This window comes from Geotrypetes seraphini, chromosome 14 (genome assembly GCF_902459505.1).
Source record: "Geotrypetes seraphini chromosome 14, aGeoSer1.1, whole genome shotgun sequence".
NCBI lineage: Eukaryota > Metazoa > Chordata > Amphibia > Gymnophiona > Dermophiidae > Geotrypetes > Geotrypetes seraphini.
In genome coordinates this window covers 60,195,654-60,215,530 of record NC_047097.1, presented here as the reverse complement: position 1 = coordinate 60,215,530, position 19,877 = coordinate 60,195,654, and the positions used below count along the sequence as shown (strand labels likewise).

Here is a 19,877-nt window from a genome sequence, read left to right as displayed (position 1 = left end):
AAATGGACATTTTGAGAGGCTTTAAATTCAAACGAGACACTTTGCTTTATGAGGGTTTCTCCCTAGCGCTTTAATCTTATTTGTGCCTCATTAGCAGAGAGGAAGGTTTACTTTATGCCATCATAATCGGTGATATTAAAAATTTGTCTGGACGATACACGGATTTACTTATAACTCACTCGTTGAAGCCTAAAAGTGTTTGGATTCAATGAATCTTATATCTGAAAGAGCACCTTGACTCTAGCGATTTGGTTCTCGAGACTACGACGGGAACTCCCTACAGCTATTTCCTAATGGCGATCTGCACGGGGTAGGAGTGTAGGAAGATCGCTCCTGCCCCAAAAGCCCGCTAGACCACTAGGTAAGGCCGGGATGCCGGGGGGAAGACTTAAGGATGTTTATTTTTTCTTTTTTCCCCCTCCCCAAAAAATCACGAATATGTGAAATCGCAATTACTGAAATCGCGAATGGGGAGGGGGAAGTGTATACTACAACCAAGGTTTGGTCTCAGTCTCCACCTGCTGGTCACAGTGAGCTATTACCCATCAGTCAAGAACTGTACTGGTCTAGAGAGACTAAAAGAAAGAAAATTAGCAGGAAAGAACCTAATTTCTCCTTCCTTAAAAATATGATTTTCTTTTTTGTGTACTAAGTGCTCTAGAGTGCCCTTATGTGGCTGAAAAGGCAAGACAATTTGTGTCAAGCAGACCAATGCAGCACTATCTTGCAACCAGCAGCACGTTACCTTGTTATTTGTATCCCTCTTCTTACCACATCACAGAAAACACCAATATTGCTTCTGTAAAGCTTTCAGACATAATAACTCTAAAAAAGAATAGCCAAGTCTCCCATAGTGCTTATATTCAAAGTATTAACACAAGAGTAACGGAATCAGAGTGCAAGAGTAACAGAATCAGAATCATATTTCATACATATCAGAAAAGGCCTTTTGTGTAATGGTGTCTAGGCTAACCTTTGCCCTGCATGAGGGTGATGAAGTCTGCATTGTATTTGCTACTGTAGAGTTTCTCTTCTAAGTCAAAAGTTCTCTTGCCTTCAATCTCATCATCCGAAATACCATCATCTTCATATCGTCGCCGCATAATGCCACGCTACATAAGATAAAAAGGGAGAAATTACATTATTAATTATTTGTACTGTACCTAATGCCATGAAGAGAACTTTGGGGGTTTTTTGGTTGGGGTGGGGGAGCAAAAGAATTTTGGCTCAGCAATCTCTCCAGCTCTTTTTGTCCTCTAGATCAGTTTAAAAAAAAAAAAAAAAAGATTAGATTAGATTCTTACCTTGATAATATCTTTTCCAGTAGATAGGAATGGTATGCTTAATCTTAGGGCACTCTGTCCATTCTCACGAGCATACTGCAGAAAGATGTCAATCACAGCTTTTAAAACCTCCTCCTCCCAGGAGTCTGCTCATCTGCTGCCCCCTTCAGTTCATTCCAAAGCATGCAAGAGTTCTAAAGTAAAAGACAAGAGAAAGAGGGACACAGAGAACTCCCCAAAACCAAGATTCTGATCTGTTCATAACACGTATAATGTTATAAGTCAATAATGAAACTGTAATGTATAAATGAATGAACATTACCATTGAATAGTAAACACATCAAATAAAAGCAATATCTTGAAAATTACTGGAGTTCAATTCTCTCTTGAGATTCTATTTACAAACTCATTATGAACCCATAGTCCGACTATCAGAGAAGTCTTAGCTATGGAGAGGACCATGAAGCATAAGGCAGAAAACAGGAGCATCAGATACTATCAGGTGGGGGGGGGGCGGGTTAAGCATACCATTCGTATTTACTGGAAAGATATCAAGGTAAAAACAATCTCTTTTGCTAGTGCAATAGAAATGGTATGCTAAACCTCAGGGACTTATCTAAGCAGTCTCCAAAGTCCCAAGTGGGAGAGATAAGCCTACTCTCAGTACTGAGGATCCAAAAGCAGAATCCTTGTGCACTGCCATATCCACCCTATAGTATTTAGTGAAAGTGTGTAGGGAAGACCATGTCGCAGATCTACATTATCTCCTCCGGAGTATCTCCCTCGATTCCGCCCAAGCAGTGGCTACTCTTCTGGTCGAATGTGCTTTCAACGACACCGGCTGTAGTTTGCCGCATACAACGTAGGTGGAGAAGATCGCTGTCCGAATCTACCGGGATATGGTGGCCTTGGAGATATCTGTGGACATCCACCAGCTTTAAAGCCTTGTCCTTCTTAGAACCCATAGGCTGAAAGGCTGGTAACCTGACTTCTGGTTGATGCGAAAAGCTAAAACAACCTTTGGCAAAAAGGAAGGTACAGTATGCAAGGTCAATCCCATTTCCATTATCCTCAGAAATGGTTCCCTGTATGACAAAGCTTGCAATTTGGAGACTGTTTTGATAGAGATAATTGCAATTAGGAACACCGCTCTGATCGTAAGATCCATGAGAGAAGGTTCCTCTAAAGCAGGGGTATCAAATGTGGGTCCTTGAGGGCTGCAATCCAGTCAGGGTTTCAGGATTTCCCCAAATTTCATTGTATGCAAATAGATCTCATTCATATTAATTGGGGAAATCCTGAAAACCCAACTAGATTGCGGCCCACAAAGACCCTTTAACACGATGTTCAGATTTCAGAAAGGGAATGGATCTTGGATCGGCAGCCTGAACCTCAGGGATCTTCTGCAGAAGCTAATGATGTCTGGGTGAGCAGCCGGGGAGACTCACTTCTCTCAGCCTCTAAAGCAAGCCAGGCCTGCCATCTGCACCTTAATGGATGCCACTACTAATCTCCTGTCCAGGCCCTCTTATAGGAAGGCCAGTACAGATTCATCTCCCCTGGCAGGCGAAAACAGGACCTTGAGGGGAAGGAACAGAATCTCCATCTGGTAGCACCTGCTACTCCTTCAATAATGCAGGACTGTCTGTTAGATTCCTCCGTGTCATAGGGTGAGAGCAGCAGTCCCAAAACTGGAGATCTAGCTCTAGCCGAGCACTCCGCCACCATCACCGAAACTGGGCGTGGAAGGGCGGCAGCTCTTCTGAGACATGTCAATAACTTCTTCCAAGCACTAATACATGCAACCACTTCCTAACACATCCTCCTTCAGTGGCGCCGCTGAATTTAAGAGAGGAAGAGTTGCTGTCGCTTGAAAAGTAGAGCTCTGTGTCCGGAGGTAAAGGAGTAGAGATGAGCGTTCAAGCAGTGGAAGCTTCTTTTCCTGTTGGTCTGCTGATTTTGACGTTTCTTCTTCTTATTTTTTTTTAGATGACATTGATGGCATTGGTAGGCTTCCCTCCCCTTGCAGTACCGAAACAGGGCCCTGGAGGGAGGGAGCAAGTAAGTGGTGCAGAGTGCAGCTGAATGGATGTCTTTGACAGTGCAGCCTGAAGTGGCCCTGCGCGGGAACCGCTGTCCATTGCGGCTTCCTGTCAGCCGCTGTAAAGTGCCCTCCCGGTCCTAGAGCCTACCTTCAAGAAACTGACACTCGGAGAAAAAAAAATTGTTTATTGGCGTTTAACGCTACAGGTATTTTTCTTTTTAAGTCTTCTCTGTTCTTGTGGACTTTTGCTGCTGTTTTTGGAACAACTTCGAGATAGCTTTGTAAAAGCTACTCAGTTTAAATTTCAAGCCCTCTATTTTATTAATTAATTTTTTCTAACTAAGGGAAAAGTTAGAACAAAATCTTATTAAATGAAGAAATCTTTTGTGAAGGAGAGGGGAGAGCTGCGACCTGTCAGGAGTGGTCAAAGAAAAAACCGACAGGCTGAGCGGAGGGGCTGTAAATGTAGGGACTCCTGCACATTCCCAGTAAGCTCAAAGCTTACCTACCTAGGGGAGAGCACCGGCATACAGGCTCAGTCAGTGGACATCCCCTGCTTGTCTCCAGAGAAAACAGCCTAATTGAGAATGAAAGCTATAACAGAACTAAAATATAAAATATACCAATACATTTGCTCAAATGCAGAATTCAGAAAACACGTTAATCCAAACATGTAGACATTTGAGCAACACAAATGTAAAATGACCAAAAAACAAATGCACTCCACTGGTTTTTGATATAAAATGACTTAAGAAAGCAATATCCATAACATATAGTCAAAACAATTATATCTATTATAACAATAAAAATGATACCTTATGAATAAAATAATAACACATTATATTAAGAACATATAAAAACATGACCAAAAATATTATCCCTGTAGCAATCCATAATAAATGTCTAAATTCATGAGATGTGGAACTACAAAAAAAAGGTCCAACCCTAAGCTTCCTTGTTTTTCCCTTTGATTACAGAAATGCTTCACTTTCAAGTTCTTGGCCGAAGCCATCAAGTTCATTACAGATCTGCACCAGCAACAAAGCACAATGAGATCACATGCCCTTTGGGATACAGACCATTCTCCAGGGTCTAGGAACTGCTGACTTGAGAAGATTCTCAAAACTCGCGGGTAAAATCCGGTGAGTTGATATAGTAACCATAATGGGAGCAACTTATTTTATAAGCAATTCTCAGCCTAACAGCAAGCGAAGTATATGCATGCTATTTGTGCAGAGAATTGCCACTAAAGAGGAGGAACTGTGCCTAACAATTACATCAAAGCTGCTCTCCCTGCCCCGATCAACTATAACTGGCAGGGAGAGCAGCAGAAAGGAAAAAAAGTCTCCCTCCCCAACACCCTGTACAATCCAGGAAGGAAGGATGCCCACTCCCTCCCACCAACGGTGATCTCCGACACCCCAAGAACCCCCCTCCCCTGACACCCCCAGCAGGAGGGATGCCAACTCCCTCCCACCACAGAGGTCCCCCCACCCTCCTCCTCCATACCTTTTTGACGAAGGCCGGCCAGAGAGATGCGTATTCCCTCCAACCGGCAGGCCTGCCTCTTCAAAATGGCGGGCCTGCCCTCCCCTTCCCAGTGCATCCTGGGATATACTGGAGTAGAGCCTAAGGCTCTGATTGAAACTCTGGTGCCATGAGAAAGACTGGATATGGCCTTAGCAACCTTTAAGGACACGTCCAGGGTTTCCCCACTGCTCCGTTAACTAGGACTGGAAAAAAGAAGGTCCGAGCATTAGAGCCACTCATGACTGTTCACTGGGAAGTGGAGGACTGAGTCTCCAGCTACAGCATCTGCTATAAAATGGTGGACAGAGACCAACTTGAAGAGGTCTCTGTCCACCAAGTGCCAGAGAGGCATCTTGGCTACTGGACCTAAAGAGGGAACCAGAGTCTTCTAGGACTGTCCGAGTCCCGAGATAGAAGTGGCATGAAGTCTGACCTCCAATCCTGCATATATGATCCACCATATATGCAGGATGCCTCATGTATATTCATTATAAAAATTCTGAAAACCTGACTGGTAAGGAGTCGAGAAGCACCTGTCTTAGTAAACCAGGTCCTTAATTTCAGTTTAAAATCAGGAGTTCTCAACCCCATTCTCAGAGCACATCTAGACAGGTTTTAAAGATATATAGACCATAAAAGTCTACCCAGCACTGTCCTCACATTCCAAATTACTTGTATTTCTGTCAAAGCCCTCTCCAGCCCATCCTAAACCAAACTGGGTACACAGACCATATGAGTTTGCCCAGTACCAGCCTTAGTTCTTCATAGCCGGAGTCGCCATCTAAGCACCACTCAACACATCAAACACATATGCAACCAGTGTTCCTGCTAAGCTGCGCTGGCGCACAAAATATTACATCGCAGCGCACAAGTTTCTCGTCACAGCGCACACACGTGCTTGCAGGCAGGCTCAGCTGGCCCCAGCGAGCTGGCAGTCCATGTAACGTGTCGCAAAGGTAAGGGGAGGCTGGGGGAGGAATCGGACTTCGGGGTGGGGGTGCGAGCAGGGAGGGGGGGCGATCGGAAGAGGCGTACGGCAGATGGCAGGGCGGCGAGAGGAGAGTCGGGTGGGGGGGGGGGGGGGAGTAACACCGGAAGAGAGCGGCAAATCCGGGCAAGGCAAGACTTGCAGAGGCGTACCTAGGGGGTGCGGGGGGTCGATCCCGACGGTCCGCTCAGCTCGCCAACAAGGAGAGGCAGCCGGACTCGCGTACGCTCCGACCGCCTCTTCTTGCAAGAAGCCGGGTCTTATTCAATCAGGAGCTGCTTTGACATGCAGCTCCTGATTGGATAAGGCCCGACTTCGTGCAGGAAGAGGCGGTCAGAGCAGACGCGAGTGATTTCCTGCACTAGGCACCACATGAAGTCACCCACCGTACCACTCGATTCGGGTAAGCGCAGGTATCGGTGGGTGGCTTATTTGCGGGGGTGCCTTATTTTATATTTTTGTCTAAAAAGGGGGGGCTGTCTTATTTGATGGCCCTGCCTTATCATCGGGGAAACACGGTACTACTACTAGTAAATTAGTAATGCGCTACAAAACTGAGGCCGCACGAGCGCCATTGTTTATCTATACATGCATGAAGCAAGTTCTTTTCAAGTTTCGATCGTTTGAAGCGTGTGCATAAACTTTCTTTTGCGATCTTCCATAGATTCAGTCAAATAATTTTTAAATCCATTCGAAAATGTCGAAGCGTAAAGAGAATGAAGAGTTTGGTAGCAGCACAAAGAAAAAGCGCAGCCAATTTAAGAAGGAATGGCTGACCGAGTTTTTGGTTGACACCACGTTGCCGCACGCGAGTGGACGGAAAACAGTGGCGATGAAAGAAATATTCGAATATAGCGACACGGACAACGCATTAATTTGCTCCCTATGCCGAAAAGCAGGTGTTAACGGAGAATGGAGCACAGGGAAGACTTGGTCTGAGTGGAAAATTGATTATTTAAAGCGTCATCTGAATCATAATTCTCATTTAGAAGCGGTTCAAAAGCTTCACAATCAAAGCCGAGGTTTTCTAATGAATTTCTTGAAAGAAGCTCCCGATAGTCGGAACAACAGAATCGAATACGCACAGAGATATAAATCAAGTCCAGAGGGAGTTAACATTTTAATTGATAATATATTGCTAGCGGTAAAGTTGAATTCGTCCATGCTATCCGTCCAGGAAATTCACAATCACATGGCTAAATACGTAAAAATACCCGATAGCTGGAGAAGCAAAAACTATGCTTTCGAGTTCCTTGACTGCATAAATGCCATTGTTAAACAGGAAACATTTACAGAAATCCGGAGGTCTCCTTTTCATACCCTAATAATTGATGAAAGTACTGATATTTCTGTTTCGAAAATGCTCATAATATACATTAAATTTAGAAGAAGTGGCAGCAACATTCATGAGACAGTTTTTGCTGGCATCAAACATCTAACTGCTTGTGACAGCACAGCTATAGTTGATGCTATAAAGCAGTTTTATAGTGAGAACGATTTAGATTTCAGTCGTATGGTCATGTTCACGTCCGATGGAGCATCAGTCATGCTTGGGAAGCATAATGGTGTAGCTGCAAAGTTACGTCAATCAGTTCCTCATCTTCTAGAGCAACACTGTGTAGCTCACCGCGAAGATCTAGGCATAGACGATGCATGGAAAACGATCCCATTCATGAAAGAGATCGAAACTCTAATACGCACCGTGTATACGATTTTCAGTAGATCGAGCGTACGAAAAGCCAAACTGGAGGATATTGCTAATGCTGCAGACTCAGATGTCATTTCATTTAAAGCTATACATGATGTTAGGTGGCTGTCTCGGCACTTTGCTGTAAGTGCAGTGGTTAGAAATTATGACATCCTGTTAGAATATTGTCAAGAACAGGTGGAAGAAGACAATGATCCCGTGCACAAATACTGCCTTACTAAATTGAGTAATCTGGAATTTAAAGTTGCGCTATTTATTCTCTGCGATGTTCTTGAGGAGCTTGGATCACTGTGTAAGCTTCTTCAGAAGAGTTGTTTGGCACCTTTGGATGCATTCCAGTTCACTAAAGCCAAATTAAGGAAACTCAGATCTCAATATCTGGGAGAAAAACCACATTTCAATGAAAATGTTGAAACTCTCATTTCATCTTGTAATTCTGTAATTAAAACAGATCATATTCTTACATTTATTACACAAACTTGTGATCATATGGACAAAAGATTTCCTGACAATGAATTAGAGGACTGGCGTGTTTTCGACAAAGACTGTATCTCAAATCCGTCCAACTTAGAGGAATTTACATTTGGAAACGAACAATTTTCACGATTATCTAACCGTTATTTTCTGTTAATGAACAAAGATGATGAACATTGTTTCAAAAGGCAGCTTATTTCAGAATATTCGGAGTTCAAATATATTATTGCTGAAAAAGTAAAAGCAGGAGCTATACAAACGCTTCAGGAAATGTACAATTTTGCTCAGCAGCATAAACAGTTCAGTGGACTAAATGCTCTATTAGACATGTGTGGCACCTTTCAGGCTTCAAGTGCCGATTGTGAGAGAGGATTTAGCTTGATGAATGCTATAAAGACAAAGACTCGTAATAAGTTAAGAGTAGAACATTTGGAATGCCTAATTAGAATCAAACTTTATTTAGCCACAGGAAATAATGTAAACATAGACAGTGTTTACAATTTTTGGAAATCAGAAAAAGGCAGAAGAGAACAATCTTAATAAAGAATTTTGTACTTTCAAGAATTAATGCGTTGTTTTGTGTTCTTAAAAATATTATTTAACGTTATTTAATTTAGTGTGTAGGCCTAAAATTCCTTTGAATACCTCGTCCTCATGTATCAGCAACTTTGACAACATATTTATTTGGCTCATAACTTGCTGGCGCCCGATATTTTTAGCTCACAGTGAAAAAAGTTTGCTCACAACACCCGCCCGCTTAGAGGGAACACTGTAAAATGCAACTATTTTAAAGTTTTGTTTTTTTATACCATTCATTTTCTAAATTAGAGATAATCCCATGCCTTTTTGAATTCCATTTATCCCCCCCCCCAAGAAAAGGAAGAAAAAAGGTTGACTAGAATATAAAACGGGGGGGGGGGGGTTGTTAAGCCCCCTTCCTCCCTGCCAGGTTCTGTACCCTTTTCCCTCCTCCCCCCTGATGCCTTGCAGGCCTCCACCGGGCCTACCATGATACCTGATGGTCACAGTACTGTGAGAACTCACAGCTGCCAGTCAGCTAGCAGCTCTGCACAGGCAGGAGCGAAGGAAGATCACTTCTGCAGCGATTCACTGCTGGACCACCAGCGATACTTAAAGTACATAGGGGAGGCGAGAGGGAGATAAAAATAATTAGAATCGGCTGGGACAGGAGACGGGAGGGATCCCTTCTGTTCCAGTGACCGCTGGACCACCAAGTCTCATGGCAGGCTTGGCAGAGGCCTGCAAACAGGTTTGGGAGGGGAGTGGGTTAGCGCTGACCTGAAAATAAACAGAGACCACCATTTTTGGGCCCAAAAATCTTGGTTTATATTTGAGTATATAAGGTATGTGACTGACCTGAGGGGAGGAGGGACATGTTTGAGTTGTAAGTTAGACTTTTGGGGATGAACAGGAGTTGTGAGAGGAACACTGAAGGGGGCAGTGGGAGGCTGAGAGTGAGAATGAAGGTTACCTTAGTTTATATTCTGGTCAGTTTATATTCAAGTATATATGGTAACTTTCTAATTACTCTTCCCACCAAGCAAGCTAATCCTCCCAAATAAGTAGCTCCAAGCACTCACCCACTTTCTATGGCTGTTTGAAGTGTTGGTTTTCTTTTGTTGGTTTTGTATTTTAGGCTTACCATTTCTATAGTCATTACGAGACTCCCTGAACATTGCACGAGGTCACAACCAAGTATCCAAGTTTTATTAAAATTTGATATTCCGCCTATCAAAAAGATATCCGAGTTGCTTACATAAAATATTAAAATAACTATAAAACCAAAAGAAAATCAAAATTGTGTTAGGACATAACATAAGTGTGAAGAAAAGGGGTGAACTACAATATATAAAGAAAAGTAGGGAAGGAAAACACGAAAGGGACAGTTTCTTGTGCTCCGACTGAAGAGCTGAAATCTGCTATGGCGATATAAAATTAAAATAATAAAGAAGGAAAATATTTAAAAATAAGCATCAGCAAACGAGAATGTTTTAAGGTATTTTATAAAAAAAAAAAAGATTAAGTATGTCAGCTGATCCTACCATGGGTCTATTTAAACAACCTCACTGCAGCAATTGCACTGCAGTGACATGTACCTAAAGGGCAGGTTGCACTCCTTGGACTTGCTCCTTGGGATGAGAAAAAGAGGGGTGATATCTGATCAGTTTACATCTCTTGCTTACTTTCGATTGAGCCTTTTTTTTTTTTTTTTTTAACAGTTTTTATTATTTTTACTTATTTTCTTGCTATTCTGGTGGTGTGGTTGCTATTTACTGAGAGACCATGTCTTCATCCATTCCAGTAGACTGGAGCCAAAGCCCTTATCGAATAGCTGCTCCAAATTACCTTGAAATCATTGAGACAGTGCAGACAAGTATACTCTATTCAACTATCTTAAAATGGGGTTTGATAAACTGTAGATCAATCAAATCAAAATCTTCTGGTATACTCGATTTATTTTCATCATATCAATTGGACTTTCTGTGTAATGAAATCTGACTTAAATTGTGAGAGGAATCTCATCTATATGCCTCCCTTCCAAGCTATTCAGTTATGTTCAACACCTCAGACTGTTCATAGGGGAAGAGGTTTGGCATTTATTTATTCATGCATATTTATTCACATAAACTGCCTCCATTGTAGGCAAATCTCTTCCGTGCATATTCATTGTGGATATCCTGAAAACTTGACTGGACTCCAGGACTAATTTGAAAAACATTGCCATATAAAGCCAACTAAAACAGAACACAGTAACATAGTAAATGATGGCAGATAAAGATCCGAATGGTCCATCCAGCCTGCCCAATCGTACATGCTCTATAAATTAATAATTGAATTTAAATGGTCCTTTTTCCTAGATATTTTTGGGCTAGAAACCCAGTATTCTGCCTGGTAGTGTGCTTAGGTTCTATCTACTGGAGTCTCAGTCAAAGCTCACTCCAGCCTATCTAAACCATCCCAGCCATCAAAGCCTTCCCCAGCCCATCCTCAATTGAACAGCCATACACCGGACATAGACTGTGCAAGTCTGCCCAGTAATAATAATAATAACTTTATTTTTCTATACCGCCATAATCTTGCGACTTCTAGGCGGTTCACAGTGAAGAATAGCTGTACAAACAGCGATTACAACATACAGATGGAGAAAAGGTCACAGAGCGGCCTGTGATTACATGGTACAGATTAGTGAGAAGAAAGATATACATAGGTTACAATAAAGTTTTAACATGTTACAATAGAAATGTTGTAAAATGAGCGAATAGCAGAATACAAATGGTTAAGAAGCCATTGAGCAGTCAGAGAATACGAAGTACTAAGTACCGTGAGAGGGGAAAAGGTAGATTCAAGTATGGCCTTAGTTCCCTCAATATATACCTATTTTCTGATTCAAGATCATCTGTGTTCATCCCATGCTTGTTTGAACTCTGTTACTGTTTTTCTCTCCATCACCTCCCTTGGGAGCGCATTCCAGGCATCAACCACCCGCTCCATAAAGAAGAATTTCCTAACATTACTCAAGTCTACCACTCCTCAACCTTAAATTATGCCCTCTGGATTTACCATTTTCTTTTTTCTGACAAAGATTTTGTTCTTTCAAGTGAACTTCTGAATCATATCTCCCGTGCCCCCTTTCCTCTAAGGCAGGGGTAGGCAATTCCGGTCCTCAAGAGCCGCAGGCAGGTCAGATTTTCAGGATATCTACAATAAATATGAATGAGATAGATTTGTATCTCAAGGAGGCAGTGCATACAAATCCATCTCGTATATATTCATTGTGGATATCCTGAAAACCTGACCTGCCTGTGGCTCTCAAGGACCAGAATTGCCTACTCCTGCTCTAGGGTATACATATTCAGGGCTTCCAGGCTCTCCTTATACATCTTTTGGTGGAAACCTCCTACCATCTTTGTTGACTTTCTCTGGACCATTTCAAGTTTTCTTATATCCTTTGCCAGATACAATCTCCAAAACTGAACACAATAATCCAAGTGGGGCCTCACCAATGACCTGTACAGGGGCATCAACACCTTCTTTCTTCTACTGGTTATGCCTCTTTCTATACAGCCTAGCCATCCTTGTCACACTGTTTCCACGCTTCTTTATCATTTGATATACCTTCTTATCAAGTATTAGCTAAATGGTTTACAATAGTAATAGAAAACTAGGGTAAAATCAAGGGAAAATGAAAAATAAAAATGATATCACATATGTTCAACTAAAATAAGAGTAAAATACAGACAGAAACGAGGGGAAAAGAACATTAGGGAGTACAATTACATTGAGATTCAAATAAAACAAAGAAAAGAGGGGGTAGTCGCTTCTTAGGAAGCGCTTGTTCTCTGCTAGAATGTATGTCCATGTTTGAAGAGGGAGTGAGATCTCTATTTCTGTAGGCATCCCTGAAGAGAAATGTTTTAACTTTGGAGCAGAATTTTTCTAGTGAGGGTTCTAGTTTATGATCTAGTGGGAGAGCATTCCAAAGCAATGGTGCCATAACGGATAAAATGGCCTTCCGGGTGGTGTCATAAAATAGTTTGCGGACTGATGGAACTACTAATAGGTTCTGGTTAGTAGATTGTAAAGTTCTGGTGGAAGAATAAGGAATCATATATTTATCAATGAATGCTGGAAAGTGAGTTTGTTTGGAGAATTTTATAAGTGATGCGGTACATTTCTTTGCCTTTAGATCTTCAGACACTATCACCCCAAGATCCCTCTCCCCATCCGTGCATTTCAGCCTCTCACCTCCCAGCACATACTGCTCCTTCTGATTTTTAATCCCCAAATGCATTACTCTGCACTTCTTTGCATTGAATTTTAGTTGCCGGTTATTAGACCATTCTAACTTTTGCAGATTCTTTTTCATGCTTTCTACTCCCTCCTGGGTGTCTACTCTGTTACAAATCTTGGTATCATCTGCAAAAAGGCAAACCTTGCCTTCCAACCCTTCAGCAATATTGCTAACAAACATATCAAACAGGATCGGCCCCAGCACTGATCTTTGAAGGACTCCACTACTCATCTTTCCTTCCTCCGAGCAAACTCCATCTTCTGTCCATCAACCAGTTTCTAATCCAGTTCACCACTTTGGGTCCTAAGTTCAGCCCGTCAAGTTTGTTCAAGAGCCTCCTATGAGGAACCGTGTCAAAGGTTTTGCTGAAATCTAAGTAATACATCTAGCATATGCCCTTGATCCAATTCTCTGGTCATCCAATCAGAAAATTCAATCAGATTAATTTGGCACGATTTACCTTAGTAAAACCATGTTGCCTCAGATCCTGTAACCTATTAGCTCTAGACCAGTGTCTCTCAAACTTTTATAGCTCTGGCACACTAAATGGAACAAATGTTTCTCGCAGCACATTATAATTGAAATTATAAAATTTTTGCAAAACCAACAAAAAAATTAAATTTGAGAGTTATTTATTTAAAGTTATTTAAGCTATGTAGGAGTAATTGTAACAATGGTGAAACTAAAGTAGACAGAATAGAATTGCTAATCAATGCGATGGATGTGCTTGTTTTTGAGTGCAAATTAACTAAAAACACGGCTCGATAGTGGACAAGCAAACATGCATTTCATCATTCACCATCTTCAGTTCTCTCTCTTTTTTTTTTTTTTTATTTCTATCAGAGCTGAAAATCCAAGTTTGCAAAGATAAGAAGATCCAAATGGTAACAAAGCCTCGATTGCTTTGTTCCTCAAGTTAGGAAAACTACTACATAAAAACAAAATTACTTGCTGTTAGTTTTCAAGGACCAATCACATCAAAGAATGATGCTTGTCTGGTCAGTTGTATTCTTACGCACAGTCATAACATTGAAAGATGTGTGTGTGTGTGTGTATATATATCCATAATAATAAAAGGCTAAGCGCGCATGCGCTGTTGAAAATCCGTGAGTCCTGGTGGCAAGCTGTGCTTCTGTGCTAGTGCTCACGGCGCCTGCGCTAGCGCGTGTGCCAGCGACTCCTCCCTCCCACTGCCGGTCCTCTTCAAAGCGGCCTGCTGAGGTTCGCCAGCCACTGTAGCGAACCTTGCAGGCCACTCTAGGAAATCCAGGGAGGCGAAGGCGGGACGGAGGCTGCAATCGGCAGCGGCTGCTGCTACTCCTCCAGCCGCCTAGCTCCTCTCCGCCGGCCCCGGCTGGCAGCCCTCTCTGCTCCGGTGGCCCCTGCAGGAGAAGGAACGGATGAAGCAGGGAGACTGTGCAAAGGGAAACAAGGGGGTTGACGGGACGGGAAGGGGAAAGGGAGGGGGAGGAAGCCGAGAAATCTCTAGCACCCGTTAATGTAACGGGCTTAAAGACTATTGTATGTATATATATATATATATACACACACACATACACAAACAAGTCTGTCAATGTATATATATATATATATATATATATATATACATACATACATACTAGTGTTTAGGCCCGTTACATTAACGGGTGCTAGAATAGATGTGTAGACTTTTAGCACAATGGGTCGCTGAGGCGTTTCTTTCTTTCTTACTTTATGTTTTTTCTCTCTCCCCCTGCCCCCCTTTCTTTCTGTCTCTGTCCCCCTGTTGTGTCTCTGTCTCTTCCCTGGCCCCCTGACTTACTGTCTCTCTCCCTGGCTGTCTTTCTTTGTTTCTGTATCTTCTCCGTTCGCGAGTGTGGGACAGTTGTAGGCGCGCATGCGCACTCCTTCCAGCCACGGACATACAGAACACGTAGGTAGGAGTGCGCATGCGCCGCTTAGGGTTTTATTATCTAGTCATTAAGCAAGTTACATTAACGGGTGCTAGAATATATGTCTGTCTGTCTCCCTCCCACTGACTCTCTCTCTCTCCCTGGCCCCCTTTCTGTCCCTCTCCCTGCTCCTGTGTCTTTCTTTCTTTCTGTCTCCCTCCCTCCCGCTCGCTGTCTGTCTGTCATTTTTCCCCATTTCCCTGTGCAGCAGCATTTCCATCCCACTTCCCTATGCAGCAGCAACAGCACTTCCCTCCTATCCCCCACTTTTCCTGTGCAGAAGCAGCAGCGGTATTTCCCTTCCCCTCCAAGTCCCTGTGTAGCAGTGGCAGCATTTTCCCACACCACCCCCTTTCCCTTCTCTTACCGCGATCTGGCCTGCTCCGTTCGGCCCCTCCCCCTTCTTTTACTGCCATTGTCCTGCTCGATCTGGCTTGCTCCTGACCCTCCCACCGCCAACAAACCTCCGGGCTCCTGCCGCATAGGCAGCACTTTAAACACGCTGCTTCGCGGCCTTCTACTGCCGATTTCCTCTCCTGCGTCTGTCTCCGATGATGTCATCAGAGACGTGGCAGAGGAAATCGGCAGTAGAAGGGCGCAAAGCAGCGTGTTTATAGTGCTACCTACGCCGCTGGAGCCGGGAGGTTTGTGGAGGTTCAACAGCCGGAGCGGGGCTGCTCTCCACCACTCAGTTGCTGCCACTGGAATGCAAACAGAGCCGCGAGTGTGGGGCAGTTGTAGTCACGCGTGTGCACTTCTTCAGGCCACGGACATACGGAACATGCAAGTAGAAGTGCGATTTCCTCTGCCGCGTCTCTGATGACATCATCGGAGACAGATGCGGCAGAGGAAATCGGCAGAAGAAGGCAGCGAAGCAGCGTGTTTAAAGTGCTACCTACGCGGCTGGAGCCCCGAGGTTTGTCGGCGGTGGGAGGGTCAGGAGCAGGCCAGATCGAGCAGGACAACGGCAGTAAAAGAAGGGGGAGGGGCCGAACGGAGCAGGGAAGAGAAGATAAGAGAAGGGAAAGGGGTGTGTGGGAAAATGCTGCTACTGCTTCTGCACAGGAAAGGGGGGGATAGGAGGGAAATGCTGTTGCTGCTGCATAGGGAAGTGGGATGGAAATGCTGCTGCACAGGGAAATGGGGAAAAATGACAGACAGAGACAGCGGAGGGAGGGAGGGAGACAGAAAGAAAGACACAGGAGCAGGGAGAGCGACAGAAAGACAGGGGGCCAGAGAGAAAGGGGGCCAGAGAGAAAGGGGGCCAGAGAGAGAGTCAGCGGGAGAGGGAAAGGGGGCTGCTTTGTGGGGAGGGGTGTGCTTGGGGCAAACAGCTTTGCTCTGGGGAGGGAAGACAGAAGAGGCCATGGAGAGATAGGGAAAGGGGGCTGCTTTGGGGGGAGGTGTGCTGGGGACAGACAGCTTTGCTCGGGGGGGGGGGGGAAGACAGAAGAGGGCCATGGAGAGACATTTGGGGGGGAGACAGAAGGATACAGACAGCGGCCAAGGAGAGAGAAATAAAGAAACACAGACAGACAGACAGACATCTATTCTAGCACCCGTTAATGTAACGGGCTTAAAGACTATATATATATATATATACATACACACACACATACATATATATATATAATCTGTTCTAGTCTACACTTGTGAAGGGAATTTTTTTTAAATAAAGTAAAATTCTGGAATCTCATAGCACGCCTGAAGTATCTTCAGGGGCACACCACTGTGCTTTGGCACACAGTTTGAGAGACACGGCTCTAGACATTTCACTATCCTTTTGCATCACTATATCTAGGCGTGAAAATTCCAAAAGTCACTTTTCGGTACCTTAATAATCTATTGATGCCCACAATTTGTCAAGCCTTGGTCTAAGATAAATGTACTTAAGAACTCAAATACTGTATCTTCATATAGGGCTTTACTGAATATCTGGTAGTCTTTCCTTGGCAAAATCCAACAGAAGAGAGCAGAACAAGCCTGGTCTTTAAAACTCACTTTAATAGCAACCGATAGTGCAGCACATGCACAAGAAAGTCATTCAATCATAAAAACATCTGGCTAGTCATGGACTTGTAATGTATTCTCGGCTAAAATGCCTGCATCAGGAGTCCTGGAACATATAATATCATAATATATTTTTAAAAATCACAAATGACATTAAAAAAAAAAAATTACATTTTGATTATTTGATTTTTTTATGTCATTTGTGATTTTTATGTATTATGATATTATAAGCCCAAGCCCTGCAAATTGAAGACCTTCTCCTCCAGTCTGGCAATCAGAAATCTCCAAGCTTTGCAGCTAGTGGCCATATCCTCAAGCTGCCACTGCTTTCATGCATGCAAGGCAGCAGCAGCTCTGAAATACTGTTGCAACCTGCAAAACTTGGAAAGTTCCGGTCACTGGACATGAGAAGGGGGAGGAAGTGGTCATCAGCTGGTGAGACTTGGGGATCCCCAACAGCTACAGCAAGGGAGATGTTCATTTTGAGGGGGCCTAAGCTCAAAGTGAGAAGCCCAGCCCCCCACTCATGGTTATTTCACCGACTGTGTTTAACAAAAAATTGAAGTACTTGTGTTTAACATTTTAGGGTCTCTAGTTCAGTTTTGATATTCATATTTCTATTTCAAATTTGTGATCCACTGTTCTGTATTTTGTGAAGGTCTGTCTATGTTTTGTGTGTGAAGAAGTAATTTAAAGTTGTTTTATATATGGTAGTAATAGTGGGTGGTGAAACTGGGAGAGAGATAGATAGAAAAGAGATCCCCTACTTAATTTCTGCCCTGAGCCCTAGTATGTCTAAAACTGGCCCTGTCCACAAGCACCAAGTACTCCTTCTCAACAAAAATAGAGCAAACTCTCTTAGTACATTTGGCTTTATCACACAAAATAAGACAAAGCATTTTGTTGACTAACATTAAAATACATAAGCCAAGAAAGATTCTAACAGTAGTTCCAACACACCAAACAAGCAAGCAAGCATTAGATGCAGGTTAAATTGAGGCAGTGACAGCTCTTATTCATATCAGAATATGGCAACACACATTGCTTAGGTTTCAGGCACTCACCAATCTGCGGCTGTAACGAATAGTCTCCTCCTCCTGTTCCATGCCTCTTCTCTTTGGTACTCCCTCTTTCTCGTTGTCTCCTCTTGAAAGAACCCAGGAGAAGAAATAAAAATCCAATAATCCCCAGGCAGGCTCAGAGGCTCCTTCTCCCTTGGAAACCAGAAAGAGAGGATGAAACAAACATGTAAATAACAGGTCAGAATAAAGCAAGAATATGCAGAACATGCATAAAGACAGCTTTACAAGCAAGAGACCCTATGGTTCTTCAGGGCTTAAACTAAAACTCAGACTGGACAGTCACTTCTTCAGAACTCCATGCTTCTCTCTCACATCTGTACTATATATGGCTTTCCAGGAACATAAGTGATTTTAGAATTCCAAGCACTACGCAGACAAAACTGGGAAAGCCACATGCAACTCCTTCAAGTTTTCAGGTTCACTATAAGTACATATGCCTTGAACATCTAAATTATTACTAGCGTAATGTAAGAGAAATATCTAAGAATCTGCTTGACTACTTGACAAGCGACCAGGTACTAGTGACCTGGATTGGTAAGTGAAGACGGGCTACTGTGCTAGATGAACCACTGGTCTGACCCAGTAAGGCTATTCTTAAATTATGTTCTTATTAATCTAATTTCCAACACCCATCATCACACTTTAAAGCACTTGACATTATGAATACCTAATACCATTATATGACATTCACCAGTATCTGAAATCACTAATGTAAATCTCTGAAGAACTCAAAAACATTGCAGTACTGTGAGCTATACTACATTTTTTCAACTAAGCCTGCCTCTGCATAAAGTACATATATTTAAATAATTTAAGACTGGTATGGTGAAAATTAACATTTCTTCACCAGCACACCTAACCAGCCCAAAAGCTGAAACTAGGAGTTTTATACTCCGTAGAGTGGAATGGCTCACGGGCTAGTAAAGATTGTATGCTACAATACTATCAAAATATTGACAAAAAGTAAGAAAGCTAAAATGAAAATTCTATCTCCAACTCTTTTAGTATTCACAGGTGGATTTATTTGAGCAGAAGCTCTTAACATTAGAAATGTCACTTCATACTGGCAGATATGCTGCTACAAAATGAACACTACAAAGCCTCATGAGAACTCAAAAACCCCTAGGTCAGGGTGTCAAAGTGCCTCCTCAAGAGCCACAATCCAGTTGGGTTTTCAGGATTTCCCCAATGAATATGCATGAGATCTATTAGCATACAATGAAAGCAGCGCATGCAAATAGATCTCATGCATATTCATTGGGGAAATCCTGAAAACCCGACTGGATTGCGGCCCTCGAGGAGGGACTTTGGCACCCCTGTCCTCGGTATTTTCTATTAAATAAACAAAGTGCAAGTTACTTCAATAGAAAGCATAATTTACAAATTGCTAACAAGGCATCATTACAACTTTACATGAGGTCAAGCCATATCTATTATGTGCCACCTGATTTCTGTCAGCCACTTCAGAATGCAAATGTACCAGGACTTATGGTATACCTCTATATTGAGGAAAGTCTGCAGTTTACAACTAAGGCTTAGTTTTCAAGACTATCAAGGGCAACTGTATTTCCTTAAAAGAAGACAAAAACACAATGGTGGAAGATTTTCATATACACTAGTAAACTCATAGTATTTTGTCTGAAAAAAAGAAAGGTTATCGAAAACATGTTTCAGACATTATTTTGCCTCTTCCTCCTCTTAAGAGTCAGATATTGGCACACCATAAAATTAGTAAACATTACACACACACTTAAGGAGAAATCAGAACTTTACTCTCAGTCAAAATGAGTACGATAATTGCTAAAATGAAAAAGAAATGCTAAGCTATTACCAAATTACTGCACTGAATAGTCACCGATTAATTTTGAGATGTTTGACATTAAAAAATGTAATAATAATTAAAAAAAACAACTGTTACTTCTATACAGTGTGTGATCAAGAATAAAACATCCAAATTATTAAAAATATCAGCATATGAAAACAAATGGCTAATTAGAAGATATGAAAACATGCA

At 42.5% G+C, this 19,877-nt stretch overlaps 1 protein-coding gene across 7 annotated transcripts in view; it reads right to left on the bottom strand.

The window, feature by feature from the left end:
* Positions 1-19,877, bottom strand: part of KDM2A (lysine demethylase 2A) — a 142,374-nt gene that overhangs the window by 120,618 nt on the left and 1,879 nt on the right. For 6 of the 7 annotated variants that reach the window (XM_033920117.1, XM_033920118.1, XM_033920114.1 and 3 more), the window contains exons 2-3: positions 17,846-17,995; positions 974-1,112 (exon numbers count right to left, since the gene is read on the bottom strand). In XM_033920117.1, coding sequence (XP_033776008.1) covers positions 974-1,112; positions 17,846-17,887 — 181 coding nt within the window. In that variant the 5' untranslated portion in view covers positions 17,888-17,995. Of the gene's footprint in view, positions 1-973; positions 1,113-17,845; positions 17,996-19,877 lie in introns of those variants that run through there. The other variant, XM_033920120.1, reaches the window with a different exon arrangement.